Source organism: Phoca vitulina, unplaced genomic scaffold (assembly GCF_004348235.1).
Source record: "Phoca vitulina isolate PV1807 unplaced genomic scaffold, GSC_HSeal_1.0 scaffold21, whole genome shotgun sequence".
NCBI classification, from domain to species: Eukaryota; Metazoa; Chordata; class Mammalia; order Carnivora; family Phocidae; genus Phoca; species Phoca vitulina.
Genome location: NW_022589724.1, coordinates 270,666 through 294,107, shown reverse-complemented (window position 1 = coordinate 294,107; position 23,442 = coordinate 270,666). Strand labels below are relative to the sequence as shown.

Genomic DNA, 23,442 nt, shown 5'->3' with positions numbered 1-23,442 from the left:
TAAGGAAATCCAGGATGAGAGAAATGAGAGTAGAGGTCATCTCCAGTGGGCTCATCGTTTTCTCCATTTGGACTTCTGGTTCCTTGAACTCTGAGACACAAAACCCTAGATCAGATCAGCCTCTGAGCTCTTCTGACGGTGGTTCATGTGTATAATTTGCTCCCTAATGTATTCTGCAAATGGTAGAGTAGAAATATCAAATGAAAGACATTGCCAGACCCAGTGCTCCCCCACCCCCATCTTTCCCCTGCCTGGTGTCATTTGAGCTCAGTGAGTCTCAGAAAGGCCACGATGACAATGTCAGCATCTGGAAGTGTCCCCTCTGGGACTCCGAGCCTGACCCACAGCCATGATGAAGCAGTGGCAGGCGGTGGCAGGCGCTCTGGCCCCGGGTCGTTCACTGATAAGCTTGCTCTTGTTCGGGGAGCGGTGGCGGCTTGTGCCACGCCTCCCATCAGCCCCCGGCCACACTCCCGTGACGGGGCTCCTGCCCGCTGTCCCTCCGCGGGCATCACATTCCTGGCAGCTGAAGGTCACTGGCTCACCCTGCCAGGGCTGCCGCCACAAGCTGCCATTTACCAGGCAGACAAAGGGGGATTTTCCCTTCCCCTGGGTTTATAGGCCCCTCAAATGCCTTACATTCCAGGAGCTGGGAGAGAGAGGAGGCTCCTGTGGTTTCTAATTAAACCTACAATTTAAATAACAATTCATGTAACCCCAAGGGTTGAGAGAAATGCTAACCTATCCCCTTCCAAGAGAGGCAGCTGGGTGGCCCAGGCTGAGAGGCTGAGGACTTGCCCTTTGCCAGATGTGACCAAGGGGGCAAAGAACTCAACAGAGGTCACAGCGAGTTTGCGGTGGAGCTAGGGTGCTGTGGCAGGGAAAGGGTTGGATGGGTTCCTGTCCTATCCCCACTGGTAAGTGTGCCCTTCATGAAGCTTAGGAAGTAAGAAATGGGAGGAAAAACTGCCATGTTTACTCTTAGCCCAAGAATTTTTACCCTCCTCCAGGGAAAATGTGGAACTTTGTCTCTGCAACGTTCAAATCTCAGATTCTGGCATAGTCCTAGGACTCCCCTCCCTGCCTGACTGCCTACCCCGAGGTGACCCTGTCTGTCTGTTTGCCATGGGACTTTGCTGTATTCTTAAATATGGACAAGTGAGGAGGCCAGGAGAATGACCCTGGGAGGCAGAGGATCTGCCTGAGGGTCTTAGTCAAGCCCCTTCTCTCTCTGGAACTCAGTTTCCCCATCTGTTATAGAAGGCCCTTTCTGGCCATGGCAGTCTATCCTTCCCTGAGCTGCTTTTTGTGTTTTCATTGGGTCTGCCTGCGGCCATGGTCATGTTTGCAGTGTGCTGATCTCACCAAATTGTTGTCCGATTACCCAAGGCATGCTTGTGTTCCAGATTCAGGGAAGATGGAACGCTGAACATAATTATCTCTAGACAGACTAGTAGGACTCAGCCAGCACCAGGAGCCTGTCAGCATCTCTAGGCTTTCTGCTATCTCATTTCCAACTTTCCTCCATTTCCATTCCTTTAAATTGAGCAACTCACATTCCCCAAAGACACCCTCCAGGTTCTTGCCTTTGTGCTTCTCTACCCAGATGCCCTTCTGTTCTCACAGGGCTGTGCCTGGAGCAGCCAGGCTGCAGGCATAGGCTCAGAGACAAGGAGCTCTGCCGGTGTGGGTCTCTCTCTTACCCCTCCGAGCATGGGAGCTCCCCAAGGAAGGGCACCAGCTCTGTTTCCTGTCTCCAACCCCTGCTCCTTGCTGGTATGATGCAGGCTCCATTTATGTTTGTTGGAGCGAAGCCTGGCTATGAAAGAAGTGAAGCAGAAAGCCAGAGGTGGACTCATACTCCTGCCGTCTTGCTCCTTGCAGGTGACCATCGCTGATGACTATTCGGATCCCTTTGATGCCAAGAATGATCTCAGGAGCAAAGCAGGAAAGGGAGAGAGTGCTGGTTACATGGAGCCCTACGAGGCCCAGAGGATCATGACAGGTAAGCAGACTCGCAACTCAGCAGGGAGGCAGAGGGGACACTCTTGGGTGGTCCCCAGCCAGCATCAGCAGGGGAAGGTTTGTGCTTTCATCGTGGTGCTTGGAGGGCAGTGCTGTGTTGAATCTTCACCCCAGTTCACCAGTTCATGTTTCACCTACATCAGGAAGTACCTGGCAGGGCACAGTGGAGGTCCATGTACACGGTACCAAGTACAGTTAACCAAGTCATGCCCCCCCCCCCCAAAAAAGGGGGAATTTCTACTGAAGAAAAATACAGCATTTAAGATAGAAAACTTCCCTGGAGCTTCCTAGCAGCCAGGGCAATAAAAGAAGCATGCAGGGTCACCTTGCTTTCAGTATCTAGTAGAAGGAGGTGGGTTAGATCCCTGGGGACAGAATTATCCCTCTCCCCTTACCAGGAAATCTTTGGCATGTGGCTGGAAGCAGCGTAAAGTCCCTTAGACTATGTGGCAGGTTTATAGAAAATACAGAGACTTTACCCCTGTGGCCGTTTTCCTATTGGCCCCTGAGGACAAAACCTTGTCCAAGCAATTGTATGGGATCCAGAAGAAAGTGGCCATGCGTGCAGTATCCTGAGGGTCTGTTTTCATCAGGATAATGCCTGGAGCATCTTTAAGGAGTGAATGGTTATTAGGTTATCTGCCATCTCAGACAGACCCTGGGCATGAGCAGGGCAGTGGGGAGAAACCACCCATGTGGGTCCTCCTGACTCAGGAAGACAGTCCAGAGACAGAAGAACAGTTGTGTGGGTTGGTCCCCTCTGACCCCACACAAGACAGGCACATGAACAGGGGCACCACATGGGTCTAGAGTGCAGGAAGGTGGCCAGGAGTAGATTGGGAGCCCCTCTGAATTTTGAGGCTTAGTGAATTGGTGCCCTGTGTGTGTCTTGGGACTTGGGGTACAGATGCCACTTTCTGTGGCCCTTTTACTCTTCACTTGGTGTTCATGTCTTTGAGTACATTCTCTTGATTCATCTTGAATTAGAAGAAAGGAAGCAAGATTGACTGAGTGCTTAGTGTATGCTGGGCCCGTGCTAAGTGCTAGCTCATGGGGCTACAGAGACCTCATAGGACACTTGCTGAAGGATATGGGTACACATTCAGACCCTGCCTCTAGGACTCTGTCTTGTGCTCTCCTGTTCCTGGAGGTTGATTGTCTGACCACCAGTGTGGCCTCCAGAATGCTTGGCCACTTTGTAAGGGGCCGAGGCAGGGAGAGATGAGGCCACACTTCTGTAGGGCCTCATGCTCTCTCCTGATCTCTCCTGGCAGAGTGGCCTCTGTGGGCAGCAAGAGGCAGAGAGCCGGGGCTGGGGTCAGTGCTCCTCCAGTGACTTAGGGAAGCAAGTCTGCTGGTGGGATGTTCTTCACCTCAGGACTGTAGTGACACCCACCCCCGCTGCCACATCCCATCACCTCTTCCAGGCTTGGTGAAACATCAGCTCTGTGGGAGTGCTGGGGGGTGCCAGCCCGGGGCCCTGCTCCATCCAGTCTTGCAGTCGGCAGGTGTTGGCCTGGGGTTAAAGGACTGGTGGTTACAAGAGTGCCTTTGGGGCCCTCTGGCACGTTCAGACGTCAGGCAGCAAAGGATCTTCAAGGTCATTCGAACCCAACAGCCTTGTGTGATAGATGGGGAAACTGAGTCTATGGAGGGAGAGGGACTTCCCTGAAGACACATAGTAAGTTGGCAGAAAGGCAAGGTGGCCTGTGCCTGGCAGGGCAGTCTGTGGGGTGGAGCACCGGGGGAAGTGTATGTTTGTGCTTGACGCTGGGAGATCCGGGACACGAGGAAATGCAGGAGCCATCTGAGGCTGGAGCTCTTGCCAGGTTCCAGGCTCTGTACTGGGCCCTTTAACAGACATACTTTTGAAGCCTCACCATGTCCCTGCAAAGGAAGTGGTGTCTCATTTTCCACGTGAGAGAAACAGGACAAGTCACTTCTGGGGTCACACAAGTAGAAGTGAGGGGCTCAGACCTGCATCTGCAGAACGTGGGACCAGGGGGGAAGGGGACCTCTGGGAACCCAGATTTTGTGGACACCACCTGGTGTCTTCAGAATGCAGCTGGTTCCTCCTGGGTGCTGCCATGGATCTCAGTGTTGAGTAGCTGATTAGCCACTTAGCTGGATAGAACTGTCCTGTGGGACTTTGGCTTTTTAATGAGACACACCCACAGTGGCCAGGCCCAAGGCAGATTGATTTAAATAGAGATCTGTTAAGATCTCATGCATTCTGTCTCCAAAGAGGCATCCTTACGTTTGCTGTTCTGGACTTTCTTCTGAGCTTAGAGGCTATGCCCAAATTTACTCACATTTTCTGTTTCTCAGGAAATAGGTGGTTAAACAGAACGTTTTCTGGCTGTAACGACCTCACTACAGCTCTCTTTGACTCAAAATTCTTTGTGTGTAACGTCACTGCGGTGACTGATGGCAGGGCTGGGGGGCTGGGGTGAGCCAGCGCCGTGTAAATGTTCCAGGAAGCAGCTCACTGAGCTGCCATGAAGGTCCTCGGGGAGAAGGGGGGCAGTGGAGCACGGGGGCGGCACAGAACAAGTTACGTTCCATCTTTAGGGTGACCTTTATTTGATGCCGTAACATTTATGTGTGCACGTAACTTCTAGGAACAGGGCAGGCATCTTTGGTAGATAAGAATAACCCTGCTGGGAAGAGCATGCCCTCTCTGCCCGAGATGGCATGCCTCTGTGTATGGTGCGGAAGGGGCCCAGGCTGGAGTCAAGCAGATCTGAGAGGGCCACTTGCCACCTGAATGATCCTGGGCCTCAGTTTCCCTTACAAAGCAGTAGCCTTAGGGCAGGCAGTTGGTCATAATTCTAGCTACTTTGGGCTGCAAACTGGCTGTGTGACCTTGGGCAGCGTAGTTCGTGCCTCTGTTTTTCCCTACGTGTGGCATGATGGGTCAGTAATGACAGCAACAGCAGTGGGGGCCATTGCTAGGCTCCCGCACCCGTTGGCAGCACTTGATGTGAATTCTTTTTGTATCCTCACTGTCACCCTTTAAAGTGTAGTGCCTTTTTACTGATGCAGAAACTAAGGCACAGAGAAGTAAGTAGCCCAAGGCAACCGAGCTGGGTCGTGAATTGTGGGGCTGATTGCCAAGGTGGTGTTTCTGCACTGAGCCCTGGGGTGCCCCAGCTTGATTTTCAGACTCTCCCCCCCCCCCCACCCGCCCCGGGTGGCTGACCTGGTCTGTGATTAACTGATAAGGTTTTGTTCTTGTGTCCTTGGTTCCATGCAGCAGGTGGGGCGTAGAGGGAGTGCTTGGGGAGGTGTGCTTTTGTGAACAGAGAACTCAGCCCAGCCCCATAGGCTGTGGCTACAAAGGAGGGTGGGGAGAAGCGTGCCCATTTTCTCAGGGGCTCCTCTCATCTCTTCCCTCTGCCTGCCTCAGTTTCCCTCTCCACAGATGCCCATTTGTGTCACCCACAGGAATTAGGTTCTAGCTCCAAGATGGAGGTATAGCTGTCCATAGAAACTCACAACCCAGATGCCCATGGATTGCCTGGACCTCATTCTCTGCCCCCATTGCCTCTCTCATCCCAAAAGTAGCTTCAGAGTAGCTCCTGAAAACCCCAGGGCTTTATGGAACCCAGTGGGGAAGCTAGCGACCCAGTTCAAGCTTTCCATTTTATAGGTAGAGAAACAGGGACTCAAAAAAGTCATAATCCTGTAGAGATGCTTTTTATTTTTTTATTTTTTCAAAGATTTTATTTATCTTAGAGAGAGCAGGAGCAAGGGGAGGAGAGGAAGGGCCAGAAAGAGGAACAGAGGGAGAAGCAGACTCCCTGCTGAGCAGGGAGCCCGATGCGGGACTCGATCCCAGGACCCTGGGATCATGACCTGAGCCAAAGGCAGACACTTAACAGACTGAGCCACCCAGGCATCCCTGAGATGTTTTTTTAACCCACTGATTAAATATGAAGCTGGCCCATGAGGCCATGTGTTGCCCATCCCTAGAGGTATCCAAGCCAAGGCAAGACAGCCTGCATTAGGAGATGACAAAGGTAGTTAGGTTACACATGGGTGGTTGGCTCAAGCCACCTCTGAAGTTTAGTCACTGTGCATTGCGTCATCATTAGACACCCAAGACCAGCCCACAAAAGGGAGTACCTGAGACCAACTTTGAATAGGAGAGGATCTGGTTGGGGCTGGCAGCTTCCCTTCTCAGACCAACCTGGCTTGTGCTAATTGTTCAGCCCTAGTTCCCCTTTTCATCTTGCTTGGCCCCTCCCTTGAGGTCACATTCTGGCCTTGGCCTTTTCCACACTACCTGGGCCTCAGATTCCTCCTGTGTCAATTGAAGCGGAAGAATCAGAGGACTTCTAGTATCTTTCGTGTCCCCAGGTTAACCCTCCCTCCAAAGCCCTACCTCACAGCCCATTCTTACCCTCTTCCCTGAGTCTTCATCTCAGGTTTGAGGGCCGGAGGTGCTTGGAGGCTGCTGATTTGGTGAGAAGGGCTCTGGGCTCCCAGTCAGGCTGACTTTTGCTTAGCCTCTTAAGGGCCACAGCATCCTCTTTGTAAAATAGGGCACGCAACACTGATGTGAGTCTTGGGTGGAAGAACAGCTTTGCATGTGTGCGGGAGATTGTTACTGGGGCGTTCTGTGCTGTTGAGTTCTCTGGCCGTTCTCTGTAGGGGCCCCTGCGCACCTGGAGGTGGGCGGCCAAAGCAGCAGGACAGTGGGGCAGGTGGAAATCGGGCCCTCTGCAGTGCACTTGGTCGTCCAGCCTGGAGCCCTTGCCCCGCCCTATTGTGCCGAGGACTTGACCTTGTCACCTAGGCAGATATTGCCACCGCCTCCACCCATCCATGAAGCAAGGAGCCGGGCCTGGACCCGGGTGGTCAGTGGTGGGTGCACGGAGGAGATGAGTGGGTGAATCTCCAGGAGCTCAGAGGAGGGACGAGGGCTTCTGTGTGAGGTGGGTGGGGGGAGAGGTGGTAGGTGGTGGTGATGAGAGCCGGGGCTGGCAGCCCAGGCAGAGGGAAGGGCCGGAGCAAAGGCATATGGAGGCGTGGGTGCTTTCTGCTGGAGAGGAGTGGCAGGAAATGAGGCTTTTGATAGGATAATGATTGAAAAAACACATGGGGCAACAGCTTGTAAAGACTGATTGGATCATGAGGCCCTAGTGGACCTAAAGGCACAGAATATTTCTCAACCGGGACCCTTTCTCCCCAGGCCTTCAGCCCAGGCGCTCTCAGAAGTACCCAAGGCAGGGGTGGCGACTGGGATGGTGGTCATTCATCTGTATGGAAGGTCTGGGTGCCAGGCACTGCTCCAAGGACGCAACCGTGATTAGTTCATTTACTCCTCATAAGGAGCCTGTAAGGTAGAGGTACTTCTGTCATCCCCATTTTACAGACAAGTCTACGGAGTCTCAGAAAGGTTAAGTAAGTGGCAGAAGTAATGCTCTTAGCTGCAGATAAAACACATACATCTATCCTGTACTCCCAAAGGGTCTGCAGAAATAACTGGGGATTGTACACTCACTTAGGCCCCCCTTTTAGGTATGATTCCCCCATCATCCTTTATAAAATGTGCAAAGTATCATTTCACAGGATGAATCACATAAACATTAATTGAAAGCATTTTCCCATAATTTTTATTATTATAAGCAATTACACATTAAAAAGTCTTTAGCATGTTTTTATTATTAAATCAACTTTATAGCATAATAAGAGGAATTTAAAAGAAAGCCATTTCACACAGAACCCTGCCTCCTTGACATGGCCATTTTCCTTGCTCACAACTTGCCTGCTCCTCTTTCTTCTCCTATGTGCTAGCAGGTACGCCCAGGTAAAACCAGTCACGGATTTTAAAGGCAAGGTGGGGATAGCCTTCCGTATCTTCTCATCCTCTGGTACAGCCTCTTCTAGTGGCAGTGTGCTTTCTGAGAATGGGGGTATGTACCATGTTCAAGTCTCTGTGTTCCAGCTGTGACCTGTTTTCCGGAGGAAGGAGGTGGGCAGTGGGGTCTGCCTCTGCCCTGGTCTGCTGTGTGACCTGAGGCAGGTTGCTTCCCCTCTCTGGGCCTCCATTACCTCCTCTGAAAAATCAGATTTTGCCTTCTTCCCTGGGTGCCATGAGGGCCTTTATAAACCCTTCTATTCCCTGCTGCTGTGGTCATATTGGGCTTCTCCATCCTGGTCAGAACTGTACGTCCTCTCACCCCACTCCCATTACTTCCATGTGGCACCAGCCCAGGCCTTGCCAGATGGGAGGAAGAGCTGGTGCTAGCAGCCTCCCAGGAACATGCATGCTGTCCTCTCTACTCTCAGGACAGACAGGGGTGGGAGCTACAGGTCTGTACTCTGAAAGACCCGCAAACACTCCTCAGAGAAGGGGGCTTTTGAGTTTTGATTGGTGTCAGAGAGGCCGATTCTGGCTACCCTACCTCAGATTTCCACCTTCCTCGTGTGTTTGACGTCATCTCTGCCCCCCTGATTCTGGGCAGCACTATTCTCCCTCTTCTCCTGATAGCTATGAAAGTAAAGGGCCTTTCTGCTGGGCCCCTGAGTCTAGGCCCTTCCCAGCTCTGCAGTACCTGTGGACTCTGCTCCCAGAATGTCCATGCACTTGTCTCTTCTTCGCCTAGCCTGCTCTGCACAGCTCTGCTCCCCAAACAATTACTCCCTCCCACCCGCCTCTCACCCTCTGCAGGCCCTTCACCCCCCCACCCCCAGCCCTTCTGCCCTCTCCCCATGTTGTCTCAGGCTTCAGCCTGCCCTGGTGGTTGCAGCAGCTCTCCCAGAGTTGAGAGTTGTCAGGATAGAACTGTCCTTGAAGAGCAGTCCTTTTTTCCACCCAGAATCATTTTCCTGCTTGAGGCCCAGAGGAGCTCGAGCTGGTCAAGGTCACACATCAGCAAGCTATAGAATGGGTCTCCCGACTTCTAACCTAGGGCTTCTGGGCCTTGTTTTGAAATGTTTTGAAACCTGCCCTTCCACCCTCTCGCCTGGCTTGTCATGGATTATGCAGAGTTCCCTAGCTGGTCTATCATTTACCAGAATGACTTACCTACTGGACAGGAAGGAGATAATCAAGTGTAAATAGATTTTGTATTAGTCACCTGATGACTTTCCTGTTCTTGAGAAACAGCAGGGCTCACACACCCAGCCCAGGGGTGCTCACCTGCTGAGCTTCCCGGTGGGGAGCGGGGATCGAGGACCCTGAAGCCTGGGTTTCCATGGTGACCACTGGGCCCACTTTGGCAGCCCCTTCCCTATTCTCTCACTCCACACGCACCTCTCCCTTTGACCGCCCCCCCCCCCCCCCCCCCCCCCCCCCCGCCGCCGCCGCGCCCAGAACACACACACTCAGCTTGCCCACCTTTTTAGGAAAATTGGCAACAGGACTGGCACAGGCCTCAGAAAGCTAACAGTTACTGACAGCACACCTGCCGTGTGCCAGACATTGTCCCTGGTGCCCCCTGTCATGTGGGGGAGGTTGACAAGGACTGATGTCTGTGGTATAAAACAGGCAAAGAGGAGTGTCCCTGCTGGGAGACAGAGGAAGGGGTAGTACTGTCTCCCGAAGACCAGTGTAGATGGCACCGAGAGGTGGCACTGAGCAAGGCCACACTTAAGGTCTTGACTCAAAATGGCCTTTCCACCAAGTCCTTCCCTGGCCACTTGTCTTAAATTTCAACCCATCCTCAACACTTCCCACCCCCTTTCCCTGTTTAATTTTGTTCCTTAACACTGGTCGCTATTTAGCACACTCTGTATTTACTTATCCTTTATCTTGTTTATAGTCTCTCTACCACTAAGATGTGGGTTTAACAAGGGCAAAACATTGCTCCCTGCTGGAACCTCAGCACCTAAAGTAGTGCCTGGCACAAAGTTGGTGCTCAGTAAATAGTTGTTGAGTGCATGAGTGTGTTCATCAATGCCAGGGGCCCAGGGCTGGTGTACAGACAATGCTGGGGCCCCCTCAGGATCCCAGGGAACTCCCACCCTCCTCGGAAGATTGCCAGATCTGGAAAGTCTGAGTTTAACCAGTTGCTAAATGGGTGGGGAGTTGGGAAAGGAACTCATTTGGCCTTTGGGTGGGAGTCAGGCACTGCTCTGTCTTAGAGACCAACTCTGTCTCCATGCTGGGGGACTGCATGGGGGTGTCTGGTAGTGCCTCTTCTCCCCGCCTCCCTCCCTGGGCTGAGAGCTCCTTGGAAGAAAGGACTGGGTCTCACCCATCTTCATATCTCCTCTGGGCCCAGTAAATATTCATCAACAGAATGACTGAGTGTAGGAATAAAAGTCTATATGGAGAATAAAGAATATATAAAGAAAAGAAAAGGAACAAACAGTAAAAAACTACTCGCTGTTAACAACTTTTCCCATTTTGCCAAGAATCACTTGCATGAAGTCACAGGCCCTTAGTGAACAAGGTGTGATGCATTTAATCATTGAATGGGTGTTTGTGGACATCTGCTATGTGTTTCTGGGTACATGTTCTGTGTTCTAGGGGTTGTGAACAAAACAAAGTCCCTGTTTTCATAAAGCTTACACTTGAGAATCAAGGGGGAAGTGTTAGCAAATTGTTATTCCCATAAACTCATTTCTGGAAATGGCTGATATGGGAAGGTCTGTTTCTAAGGCACTGCTGCCTCTGGTCACAGCAGCTGTAGGTTACTGAGGCCTAGAAGTTAGAGGCTTGCTCAAAGTCAAGAGCAGAGTGGAGATTGTCCCCAGGGCCCTGGCCACCTTCAGGAGGCAGGATGGTCTCCATGGATGAGGGGCTCCGCTTTGGCCCAATGGCTCGCAACTGTATTCTTCTCTTACTGGCTTTGGTGCAGGCCAGGACTTTAGGGGTTGCCATGGATTTTTCCAGAGCAGTGAGTGTCGTCCTATGCTGCTGGCACCCACCCTCATAGGTGTGAGGGCCCCTAATATCCTCCTGGGGACTTGGCAACAAGGGCCCAGACCCCCAGGAAAATAGCCCATAACCCCTTTTCTCTCCTGGAAGCTCAGAAAAAAGCCAACATTCTCCCACAGGAAGAAAAAAAGGAGAAGGAACCTGAAATAGAGGAGCTTACCTCCCCACCCCTGCCCTTTGCCTTTCAGAATCCCAGAGAGACATTAAAAGATCTGAAGGCACAGAAACTGTTGGTAATGCCTGTCCAGAAATGGATTCAGGGAGACTCATGTGGGTCGGCAGCCAAGCTCCTGGCACCCTTTCCCCCAGCAGCACCCCGTGTGTGGGGCAGACTGTGGAGGCTATGGGGAAGCACTTGCCTGTTCCTGAGCAGAGGTGTAAAAGCGTTAGGAAGTTGTTCAGGAAGTCATGCCTCCCTGGGTGCGTAGGGTGGATTAGAGCCGAGACAAGCAAGAGGCAGAGGGACTGGTTCTGTGGTTGTGTGGCTACAACAGTCATCTAGGCCAAGGGGTGGGGTGAAAGAGCTTGCCAGCCATTGGGGTGCAGTGGGTAAGGGAGGGGCCGGGATCCTGGTGAGTGATGAGAGAGTCGGTTACCCCAGAAGGGGGAGGACAGTTCTTGGGGAGAAGTCAGTGCATTCAGATGTGGGTACTTGTGCATTCAGGTATTCAAGAGGTCCCGGAGTCAGGTCAGAGAGGGGCCCTGAAGTGCTCCAGTGGCCTGAGGAGAGGAGCTGGTTGGCAAGGGCTGTCCAAGGAGACCACCGGCCCTGGTTCCTGTCCCTCCAGAAGTCTTGAAGAAAGAGATTCAGTGATTTGCCCCACACCCTATTATTTGGCTGATTAATTAGTACCCTCCTCTAACTTGGGCTCAGGCCGGCTTTCTGGAAGCTTATAGAGATGACAGAGGGCTGTATTTAAGGGCACCTTTTGTAGATTATGCCAAGAATCTCCCTAAGGCTCTGGGAGGAAACTGTGATTATTTCCATTTTGCAGATGAGAAAGCTGAGTCATGGATGCAGACTGGAACTGTGCCCCATTCTGAGCACCCCCTCTCCCTGCAGGGCCTCTGCCTGGCTGTGTGAGGGAGGGATGCGGGGGGTCAGCTGTTTTAGCTCCCCGCCCGCCCCCCCCCCGTAGCCCTGCCTTTCAGCTTCTTTCACCTGGCTTGGTCCAGGTGTTTTAATGTGGTATACTGCCTCAGGTTCTTTCCCCAAACAGGCAGCATGAGCATAAATAAAGAAAATGCCACTTCTCTGCCTTCCAGAACCCGGGCTTGTAATTATACCTGGCAACCTAAAAAATGATGCACTGGAAGAAGGTCATCTCCTAGGGCCCACGCATCGTTGTGGGTCCTCCCTGTTTTAGCTGCCACGATCACTCTTTGTACAATCACGCTGATACAGCACTTAAACTGTGCGGCGGCATCATTCATCTGCCAGACTGGGGGCCCCTGGAGGGCAAGGACCACAGGGCTTAGAACTCTTGCCCCCAGACTGTCGGCGCCCAGTGTTTGAGATATTGGCCCGGACCTTTCCAGCAAAGAATGTCCCCAGGTCAGAACTTGCTGGTTCTGGTGGAGTGTTGTGCAAATGATCGTAAACTCTTCCCTGAAGATTAAAGGCTCTCAGGGACTTGAACTGGGTCTCATTGTCTCCCTAGCCTGCTCACCTCTCAGTCCTTGCCAGCAACTCCACATGTTCCTCTCTTGGGTCCTGGCCTCACGCCCGCTGGCCTGTGCCTCTGTAGGTTCACACCTGTCACCTTGAGTCCCCATGAAGGGACTGGCACCTGACACTCATGTCCCTGAGCCCCAACCACTGAGCCCTCCATGAAGCCACCGTCTCTAGCATCCCGTTACCAGCCTGGGGGTCCTTTCAAGTCTTGGCACTGTCCTCACTGCCCTCCTGTGGCCCTCAGTGTCGCCACCTTCCCCTTCCTGTCCCCTTCTAGCCGAGTGCCTGAGCCCTGCTCATCCTCAGCTTTCACCAGGCCTTTCTTCAGACTAGCATCTTGCCTGCCAAAGCTGGAACAGCCTCTGCCCTGACCCCACCTGGCTTTCCCAGCCAACAATCGTGGCACATCGTGGGGTCACGGGGAGAGTTTCCCCTGTTGATGTCTTCCTCACTTGGCTCCATCCCCGTATCTTTGCTCACGTTCTGCCTTTCCCTTCTAAAACCCACCTGGCCTGCCAGCTCAGGGTCACCTTCCTTTGAAGTTCTTCTGCATGCTTCTGTCCTCCTGCCCTGTTTCCCCACACTCCTGCAACTCCAACCAGAACCAGCCCAGTTCGCATTCATTCAGGAACCCTGCCTTCATAGCACCTGTCCTCCGCTTCCCTGAGGCCCAGAGGAGGCCATTTGTAGGACTGTTTCCATTTCATTGATGAGAAAGCAGGAGTAGAGGCTTGAGCAACTGCTCTGGTCATGAGGGAGGATTTCTGGCATCCTGGGAACTGTGTTCTGAAAGCCAAGCAGGAGCAGGTCAGGCGGTCAGTGGGGTAGGAGGAGGATCCCAGGCTGAGGGAACTCTGTGGATCTGAGCATGGTGGTGACAGGGACAGGCAGCTGTGGGCTCAGATGGGCTAGATCCATGGGGGCCAGTCCTGCCCTCCCCAGTAACAAAAAGCAAAACCCTGAAGTGGGACAAGGGACCACACTAGCAGCAACTTCACAATCCAGCCAAACTGAAAAACAGCCAGTGGGTGACAGCCCCAGCTTCCTCGGCCTCTTCTACAGCTTTATTCCAGTTCCCTTGCTCAGCTGCTTCTGCTGAGTCTTTGCTAAGGAAGAGTTAATGCTGAGCTACCACTGGGGGAAGGGGATGGGACTGGTTGGAGACCATGTCAGAGCCTAGTCAAATAGAGAAGGGGCAGCCCACCCCAAGTTCCTCTCCCCGCCCTTCAAGGTGAAGCTGAGGAGGTAGCTTTGCCTAGCGTCTGTTGAGGCCCTGCTGTGCTGGGAGCTGGAGCCCACCTGGGCCTTGCCCCCAGGAGGGTCATTCTAGTGGGAGGTGGCCATGTGATGTGTAATGGTAGTCAGTCTTTGAGGTAGGTCAGGTGTGGGCATGGAAGCCTGTACCTGGGGGCTGAAGGGGAGGGGATGGTCTGGTCCACTTGGGTTGGGGGATGTAGGTTAGAACAGACTTCATCTGGAGACTGGGCTGGCAGGGGTGGTAAGAGCAGAGGCGGCAAAGGGGGTGGCCTAGCCCCATGATCTAAGGGTAGACCTGGAAGGAAGAGCTGATGGACTGTCCTCAGTAGGACCCAGGGAGGCCCTTGTGTTGTGCTGAGGGGGCCTTATCATTGAGAAAATTTTCCCCCAGGACAGGTGCTTCGACTGTTGGCTCACCCACCTCTGCCCCATCCCAGCCCCAGCCCCAGCTCAAGGAAAGGAGCCTTGTTGAATGGAGCCTCAGAGGAAACTAGGCCATGTTTCCTTTATTTTCATGATTTATACCCAGAGATTAGGAGGAAAGGTTTGTTTGTTACTAATGTACTAAGCCTGTTTACCCCCTAGCCTTGAAATTAGTTTTCATCTGGACCAAGATTTGCTATAAATTCCCAAGGCTCCCGGTGCTAATGAAAAGCCCTGGGCTGCCTTTATGGGCCCCAGCCCCATGCCCTGCGCTCGGTCCCAAACATTGGCAGAGGTGGTGAGTCTCTGGGACTAACGCTGAGGTGGGGTTGCCTTTGGTTCCCTCAAGCTCTCAGGCCTCACAGCCTCCATGGGGGGACTTGATGCCGTGTCCTAGAGGCCTGGGAGCTGGTGCTGCTGACTGTGGCCCACACTGCCTGTGGCGCTGTTTGGAAAGCTTGTACTCAGGTGGTGAGACCTTTCCACTCCAGAAATCTTCCTGCAGAGAGGGGGGGTTGTGGAGCTGGGACTGTGTGGTCACCCCCTTGTCTTATCATGAAGAAACAGAAGGCCTGAGGGCGTGGTGGGGGCTGCCCGGGGCTGCCGGGTGAGCAGTGGAGAGGGGAAGTCCTAGCCCAGGCCTCCCTCTGGTCCCCACCATGTGGTTCCGTAACTGGTCAAGGCCTCCTGCAGCCAGTGTCCCCTTGCTTCTGGGGAGTTTGTTACCTATAAACCACTTGTCTTCTCTCCTTCATGCACCTGGGACTTTGCCATGCTCAGACCCTTGGGAGTTGTCACCTCTGTCCAGTCATGGGAGAGAATGAAGCAGGCCCTTCCCCCACTCCGTCCCCTTCTGGGAACCCCATCTAGGTGGGTCCATCGCTCTGCTACCAGAGCCCCTTCTGGTCTGCAGGGAGTGATGTCTTTTTCCTCTTCCAGGGCTTGAGGGTCGGAGGAAAGCATCTTTGTTTCAGCAAATCTGTCGGTCTATGTATATTTCTAATTAATGCTGTCAGATTAGTTGGCCTCTCTCTAATTTTTTTCAGGACCTCTTCTATCGGTTATATGTGTAGGGTTATTGTCATTACAGTTGATATTGACTTTTCCTTTTACTGATGGCAGGGTGCTTTCTTAGACATTAACTCATTTCATCCTCAGAACCCTGGCAGCAGCCCGCCCAAGGTCACCCAGCAGCAGGACTGGGGTGTGACACCCCCCCCACCAAGTCCAGTGCTCGTTTTGCTGTATCACATCAGTCTCTGAGCCAGGTCTTTTGGGGAGGGTTCAGGGGGGATTAAAGACAGTCACAGAAACTCCTGCCCTCCAGAACTCACAGAATGGATGGGAAGGGGTCCTCTTATCTACAGAGGCTTCAGTAGCTCTGTGTGGGGACCTGTTGAGTTGCTTGAGTCCTTGGTGGATGCTGGGGGAGAGAGAGCCCTGTGTGCCGGTGAGCATGTGGTGTTCAGTGGAGCTAACAACCCTCTGGAGCTGGCTAGTCCTTTTTCCTATTCTCAGGTCAGGGATTGCCTGTCGCCTCTGTGTCCCCAGCAAGGGAGGACTGCAGAGGACCCAGCTCAGAGCGTATCTAGCCCAACTCTCCTGGATGAGACTTCCAGGTAAAAGCATCCAAAGGGCTTGGCCCCTAGAAGCCCTTGGCTGCAGGGTGGAGCTGTGCAGACTCTCCCCATCCACAAAGAGCCTTGTGTGTTTTCGAACACAGGGTGAGAAAGCCGCAGTCGTGTCTGGAAAGAGCCCTGGGTTTGACACTAGACGCAGAGCTATAATTATCATCTTTAATTACATGACAGTGCCTCTGCCAGGGAAACGTGCTTGACGATTATCTCCTCTCCTGACATGGGTGGTTCTGTCTGCCTTTATAAGTACTGTCATAAACATACATGCTCACTTGAGATTTCAGAATTATAAAGGGCCATTCAGAGTTGCCTACTGAGGACCCCTGGCTTCTTTTCCAGGAGAAATGGGCAAGCCAGTGAGCCACGCAGGTGCCTTCTTGCCTACTGAGGGAAAATAATTACCTCTGAGTTGACTTGATCTCTAAAACTGGAAGAAAAGAATAAACCTTCTCCTGAAGCTTAAAAAAAAATACGTAAGGAGAGCAAAAATCTCTGTAATAGGGCGCCTGGGTGGCTCAGTCAGTTAAGCATCTGCCTCTGGCTCAGGTCATGGTCCCAGAGTCCCAGGATTGAATCCTGCATCGGCTCCCTGCTCAGTGGGGAGCCTGCTTCTCCCTCTGACCCTCCCCCATCTCATACACTCTCTCTCTCTCACTCTCTCTCTCCCAAACAAAATCTTTAAAAAAAAAAAAAAATCTGTGTAATAGTAATATTGTCTTCACGTTGATACACTGAGTAAATCTGCTCTCCTTTGATTTTCACCCCACACCCACCCCCCGCCAGGAGGTAGGCCTGGCATGCGGTCCATCCCTGTTCCATAGCGGGAAGAGGAAGGCTCAGAGAGGGTAAGGGACCCCCCTTTAGTCCCCATAAGCCAGGCTTCCACACTCACAGGGCAGTTTTGTGTGGTTCCTTTTGTGAGCTGTACCCCCGACTTACTCTGGGCCTCGAGTATGGTGAGTAAAGTTTGGAAGGCAAGTGGTGCCTGTGTCCCCAGATGGACGGTACACGTTAGCTGCAAGTTACAGGCAGAAGTGGTCTGCTCAGCTTCAGAGCAGGAGTACACAGTGCAGGGGTGTGGAGGCTCAGGGGGACACCTGCCTTTGCCATCTGCCCTCTTCCGCTCTCTCAGAGGCCCCTCACCCCAGCCAGTCTCTAAAACTTAAGGAGTGTCAGTCTGGCACCCTGTCCACCACCCTGAGTCAGGGTGAGGGTCAAACTGCCCTGAAGATCCATGAGTGCAGGGTCTTCCAACACCCATTTGTACCATAGTCATATGGAGAAGCGAGGGTGAGGTAGGTGGGCAATGTGGAGAATACGAGTCCCTAGCTCTGCCCCTTACAGGCTCTCAGTGGAGCCTAGGGATCTGCATTTTATTTTTTTTATTTTTTATTTTTTTTAAAGATTTTATTTATTTATTTGACAGATAGAGAGAGAACACAAGTAGGCAGAGAAGCAGGCAGAGGGAGAGGGAGAAGCAGGCTCCCCGCAGAGCAGGGAGCCCGATGCGGGACTCGATCCCAGGACCCTGGGATCATGACCTGAGCCGAAGGCAGACGCTTAACGACTGAGCCACCCAGGCGCCCCGGGATCTGCATTTTAATACAGGACTCCATGATTATGGGGCTGATGGTCTCATGGTTTAAGGGGCCCTGCTTTAACCTAGGGTCTCCTTAAATTCCTGATGCCCTGGTCTGGTCTGCCAGCTACATCTTCTCCCTGACTTCTTGGCTCATTCTCTTTCTGCCTCCATTGCAGGGGCATGGACATGCATTCTGGTGTCTCCTTGACATTCCCCATGCACGTCCTGAGCACCTGGGCCTTTGGAGAGGAGCAGAAACCCCCATCCTGGCAGTGTGGGAGTGAGGGCCCAGCTTTGCAAGATCACCTTGTTAGCTTCTCAGAGCTGTGATCTTATAGCTAGAACCTTGTAAATCTTTGAACGGCCAAACAGAGCGGCCTGGGTGCAGGCTGTGGTATGGTTAGGGTGAAGAATCTCACGATCTCAGCAGGTCATCCCAGCTCATCCATTGATTCCTGATTTGAGCGTGGATAAGGCATTTCCCCTCTTGGGCCTCAATGTCCCCATTTCTAACGTCAAGGCTCTGACCTGATCCTAAGGTGACTTTAGCGCTAACCTGTTCCAGTGGCAACGAGACACGCTGAAGCACACAGATCCTACTCGGCTCAGAGACAGGAACTCCCACAAACAAAAGCCTTTCGTGTGCTGACCGTTGGGTCTGGGTAAGTCCCTGGGTGCCTTTCTAATCAGACCTCTGCACAGCACGTGACACTTGGTGTTGGCAGCTTCCCCCCAGCACCCTGGAAACCTGTTTCTGAGCTAAAGTCACACTAGACTCCCTGGGGGATGCCTTTCCACAGAAGACTGCTTCCAAATGGAGCATAATTTCGCTGTGCCTACTTAACAAAATTTTTTTTTCTTATGTATTTTAAAGAGCTGTCATTCTGCACGTGCATCATCCTTGTCAACAGGAGCAGCCCTTGAGCTCCTGAGTACCCCATATGTATACCACTGTCTCTCATCTTCATGGGGGGCGGCTCTCGGAGAGGGGAGCAAAGCCAGATGGGGGGTTCAAGGACCAAGGAAGGGGCCGTGTGCCATTGCTCCCCCTCATTGTCACCAGATGATTTTCCCAGGCATGGCCTGCATTATTCTCCTGCTCAGAGATGTTCATTGGGTCCCACAGATCCAAGTGCAGACTTCCTAGGCCTTGCTCAAGCCACACCTCCCTCTGTATCCCCCCCTCACGGGGCCCCAGGGTACCAGGCAGCACCTCCAATAGCTCTCTGCTCTCTGTGTCAATTCTCAATGTCGCCTCCTTCCAGGAGCCTTCCCCAGGCTCCTCGCTCCCACGGCTCACTGAATACTTACCCTCCCTCTCTCTCATTCCTGTTCTTCTAAGTCCCGAGCCAGCCTCTGTCTCCCCCAGCAGCATGGGCAGGGCCTGAGTCAGTTGGTTCCTCGGAGCCCAGCACGGGGCCTGACACTTGGGCAGAGCTCGTTGAAATGGGGTGAAAATGCATCCATCTTAGCCTTGCCTTTGAAGTTGATTTAATGGCTGCAAACATATTAAACAGTTGGACTTTTGGATCTCCTGTTTGTCCCTGAACAATGAGCCACACACACAGAAAAAGGAATGATGTTGAAGCTATCAGAGCACATGCTCTCCTGAATTTGAAAACAGGCAATGCAGAGATGGTTTGTCTCGCTCTGGGGGGAAATGTGAGTCTCTAGGGCGCCTGTGGTTCTGGGAAGTTTACAGTTTATGGAGCTATTCGTGGTTGGGAAGCTCAGGCCAGCAGGGTAATGGTCTGGTCTGGCCCTGTCCCTAGTGCTTCTCCTCCCCCCCACCTTCCCTTCTTCCCTCCTTCCTCCTCCCTCTTAGTTGGTCAGTGGTGCCTTGGAATTATAAATCTGAGATCTTAGAGTAGTAGGAATGCTGTAAATCCCCATCGCCTTCCCCTTTACGAGAAGGCAGGTGAGCAGGGTGTTGCTTTACAAGGGAAAGAAGCTCTGCCACAGCAAAATACGAAGTGCCTGTCTCACAGCTTTCCCGCCTGCTGTTTCTCCTTGCTTTGTTGAATTCAGTGGGCACCATGAGCCAGGAAGAGGCATAGCTCATATTCGTCCTCACCCTTGTTTCAGGACCCTCTGTTCCTCAGCAGGGTCTCCTGCTGTGACCTGGGGTCCCTAAGGCCCTGTTGTCTGTTCTCCCACTTGCCCTTGTCACAGTGAGAAGCTTCTGTCCACTGTGGACAAACTGACTATCAGCTTTGGGGTGAAGGAGCAGAGATGCCTCTGTTTCTGTGTGTGGCATGAAAGGCACAGGACTCCGGGCACTAGACAAGAGGAGGATGGAGCTGGACATCACTGCTGGGGCTTCTCAGGTCAGCCACAAAGACAGATGATTTGGGGGGTGTCATGGCAGTACTCCAGGAGAGCCTGGTCCATTCAGTGATCATTTTGCAGCCCCCATGTGCCAGGCACCAAGGGCACTAACATAAACGGGACCCTGGGAGGTAGCCGTGGACCAGGTCAGGCACCGAAGTGTCTCAGACTTCATTTTGTCAGGTGCAGGTCCCCACCCAGAGATGGCGTGATCATATAGGCTCCAAGGGAGAAGGCAGGAAAGGCTTCCCAGGAGTTGAAGCTTGACCTAAGTCTTGAAAGACAAGCAGGCGGGGAGGAGGGGACCAACATGGTGGCCCTGGGGACCCAGCAGCAGGTTTCCCAGAGGCAGGTGCTCTGGGGGGGGGGGGGAGGGGGAGAAGGGGGGACGGCCTTGCCGGGGGAGAGGGAGACAGCTTGTGCCATGCCCAGAAGTCTCTCTGAAGAGGGCCACCCAAGTAGCCAATGTGCCTGCAGCGTCAAGGCACATGGGGAGGGGTGCAGCTGCCAGGTTGTTTGACCGTCCATTCATGGAGGGCTGTGCTAGCCCCTGGAAGGAGTTTGAGCTTTACCCCAGGGACCGTTGGGAGTTTTTGAACTGTAAACGGCCCCCACCCACTTCCCATCCATCAACTTATCTTTTCGCTAAATCAAATCATCGAGCTCATTGAGACCCCACTGGTACCATGTAAGCGCTGGGCCACTTGGGGCACACAGATGGATTCCATAGAGCCTCTGTTTTAAAACTGAGGTCAGGTCAGAAAGTTAGTCCAGGTAATGAGGTTGGAGACATAGAGTCACATGGAGGTTAAAGCCAGCACTGAAAGAAATGTCTTAAGGCCTCGTATGATTAATTGACATATGAATTGGACGAATAATCATTGCTAGAGTGGGCAGCAAAGGGGCAAAGCCTAGCCCTGAAGGCCTTTGGTATTGAAAGGAGGAGCTGAAAAGAAAGGTCATTGCTGGTCAGAGGGGTGGGGAAAGGGCTCTGCCCTTGGCCCAGGGCCTGGCACAGAGTGACGTGCTGATGTTTGTGATTCCAAATCTGTATAGCATTCAAGGGATGCGGAGCTAGCCAGTGTTGAAGAGATGAGAGTTTTATTTATTTTTTTTAATATTTATTTATTTGAGAGAGAGAGAGAGAGCATGAGCTGGGGGTGGGGCAGAGGGAGAGGGAGAAGCAGACTCCCTACTGAGCAGGGAGCCTGACGTGGGGCTTGATCCCAGGGTCCCGAGATCACAACCCGAGCGGAAGGCAGATGCTTAACCGACTGAGCCACCCAGGTGTTAGTTGAATTAAAGAACTATTGCAGTACTTAAAATAAGGTTATGCAGTCAGGACACTGTATGCATTAATCACAGACTCTGCACACAACCCAGGCCTTGGGATCTGGTTTAGGGACCCTCCATCCCGGGCTGGCCAGGCTGCAAGGCCATCGTCCACGTACTGCTGCTCTGCCTTGAGCAGGCTTCCCCTGGGAGCCTCAACAGGGCTCAGAGGTTGTGAGGAGAACCAGAGGTGAGAGCCTGGGACAGAGGTGGGCTTCAGAGCATTCTGAAAATCGAGATGCTCAACCAAGCCTGTGGTTGGGAGGTCACCCTGTGTCTGCTCCCACTGGGAAACCATGGCTGGCCTTGGGCACACAGAATGGCAGCAGTCAATTCTAGCTTGGACACTTTTCAAAACAGCCATTTCAGGTTGTCCACCAGAAAGAAAAATCTTCATAAAGCACCCCAGTACGTATTTAAAACAGCAGGAGCTTCCTGGTGAACCCTGTAAAGAGAATTAGTTGCAAATTAAACCCCCCAGGAAACAGAATGATTTGACCTATTGTATAGAACTGTTGGATGTGAGCCAATTAGATGTTGAAAGACATCTGCCTAAGATGATGATTTGGCTCTTAGAGTAATTGATCTTAAGCCGTTCCCTCTGGTAGATGTAAGGGAGTGCAACTGAGGGTCCTGACAACAGCGACCTTCTCCACAGAGTAGATAAGAATGACAGGAAATTAGCCGGCTCCCTTTCGGTGTATAACTAGAGCCCCTGCCTGTGCTTGTGGGTTTTCTCAGTACATTTGTTCTCCTCTTGATTTGAGCGCCCCTCTTCTCTCTGCTACTCCTGCCCTGTCCCCCCACTCTATTATTCTGACCATTAATTGTACTCGACATTATCCCTGAGGAAAGCAAGATAGGCCGAGGAAGCCTTCTTTCTAGTGGAGATGAATGAGATTTTAGTGGACTTTGGTGAGTGGAATCTCCTCAGCAGGCTCCCTGAGGTCCTGTCCTGCCTCAGGCTTGGAGCACACTCTGACCGCTGCCTTTGGAGGAGCCTTCTCCCAGACCGCGGCCAGCCCCCAGCCCTCTGAGTTGGTAGTGAGACTCAGCACAGCAGAGCCTTCTCCCAGGCAGCGGGGGGCAGGTGGCTGACACATCCGGCCCAGAGGCCAACAGGTTTAAACACCAGAGGAGAGCTTGCACTAACGGGGAGTCGAGAGATTCCTTGAGAGGCTGGGACCTCTCTGGGGAGGCACAGCCTCTTTGTCTCACTAGGAGGACGAGCGTGTGGAGTCCCCAGTCATGCGGCCTGTCGCTGGTGCCTCGTCAGGGGGACGTGAGTGAAATCTGAAGTGCGTGTCTGCGTGGCGCGGCTGTAACGTGACAGCTGCCGCCCTCCCCCCACTCCTTCCCGGCTCTTGCCGCCCCCACCCCATTTCCGAGCAAGGAAGCCTGTCTGGCAGCACCAACTCAGCTGTCATACCACATCAGTTTTTGTAGGTTCCCAGCTAGTGGGAGAGTGCCAAACGCGAGCAGATGATCTACTTAATGAAACGCTCAGGAAGAAAGCTTCAGTTCCAGTTATTAGGGGGTTTACACATGATATAAAGGCACTCCTTTTCCCAGAGCCTTTGCGAATTGTTTGTGGTAGGTGCTGTACAAAAACTGGGTCATGTTTCTGAACCCTGGAATCCGATCGTGCCTTCTCAGAACCCTGTCACACATTGCGGGGTCCTTCCTTTTGGGGGGCAAACATTGAAAATATTGAATAGCGAAATGGAAGTTGATTCTATTTGTTCAGCCTCAGTGAAAGGCACAGTGTACGACTGATACTACAAAAGAAAAATGAAATGAGACGTCTCCTTGTGGACATAAACCAATTGAATAGCGAGTCATTTATACCAGATGTCAGCTCAAAATCAGGTCGTGTATCTATCTGTGCACATGTATGTGTATGCTGCTCTAATCTGTAACATCTGCATAGGGTTTTATGGTTTACAAGGCTCTTTTATATCCTTTGTCTGGTTTTATTTTATAACAGCCCCATGGAGTTGGTATTAGTATTCTCCCCACCGCACAGCTGAGGCCGCCGAGGCTCTGCTGGGACAAGTCACTCCCCACAGGGTGTGAGCTGGTAAATGGCAGGGCCCAGGCTCGAAGTGAAATCTCCCAAGTCCAGTTCCAGAATGTGCATACCAGTATACAGAGTTGCTGATGTATTCGGTACCTGGGATTGAAGCACACTGTGTTCTCGGGCAACGTAAGAAGTTAATCATTTGCATTACATTTGCATTTATTCCAAGATGGTCAAGGTGTGAAACATACTAGAGTGAGGGGTGGGGCA

The 23,442-nt window shown here is 52.5% G+C and overlaps 1 protein-coding gene across 1 annotated transcript in view; it reads left to right on the top strand.

Annotated features, from left to right (window-relative positions):
- The window catches only part of SHB (SH2 domain containing adaptor protein B), a 134,204-nt gene that overhangs the window by 47,012 nt on the left and 63,750 nt on the right, over nt 1-23,442 (top strand). Inside the window, exon 2 of the mRNA XM_032418301.1 lies at nt 1,885-2,005. Coding sequence (XP_032274192.1) covers nt 1,885-2,005 — 121 coding nt within the window. The remainder of the gene's footprint in view (nt 1-1,884; nt 2,006-23,442) is intronic.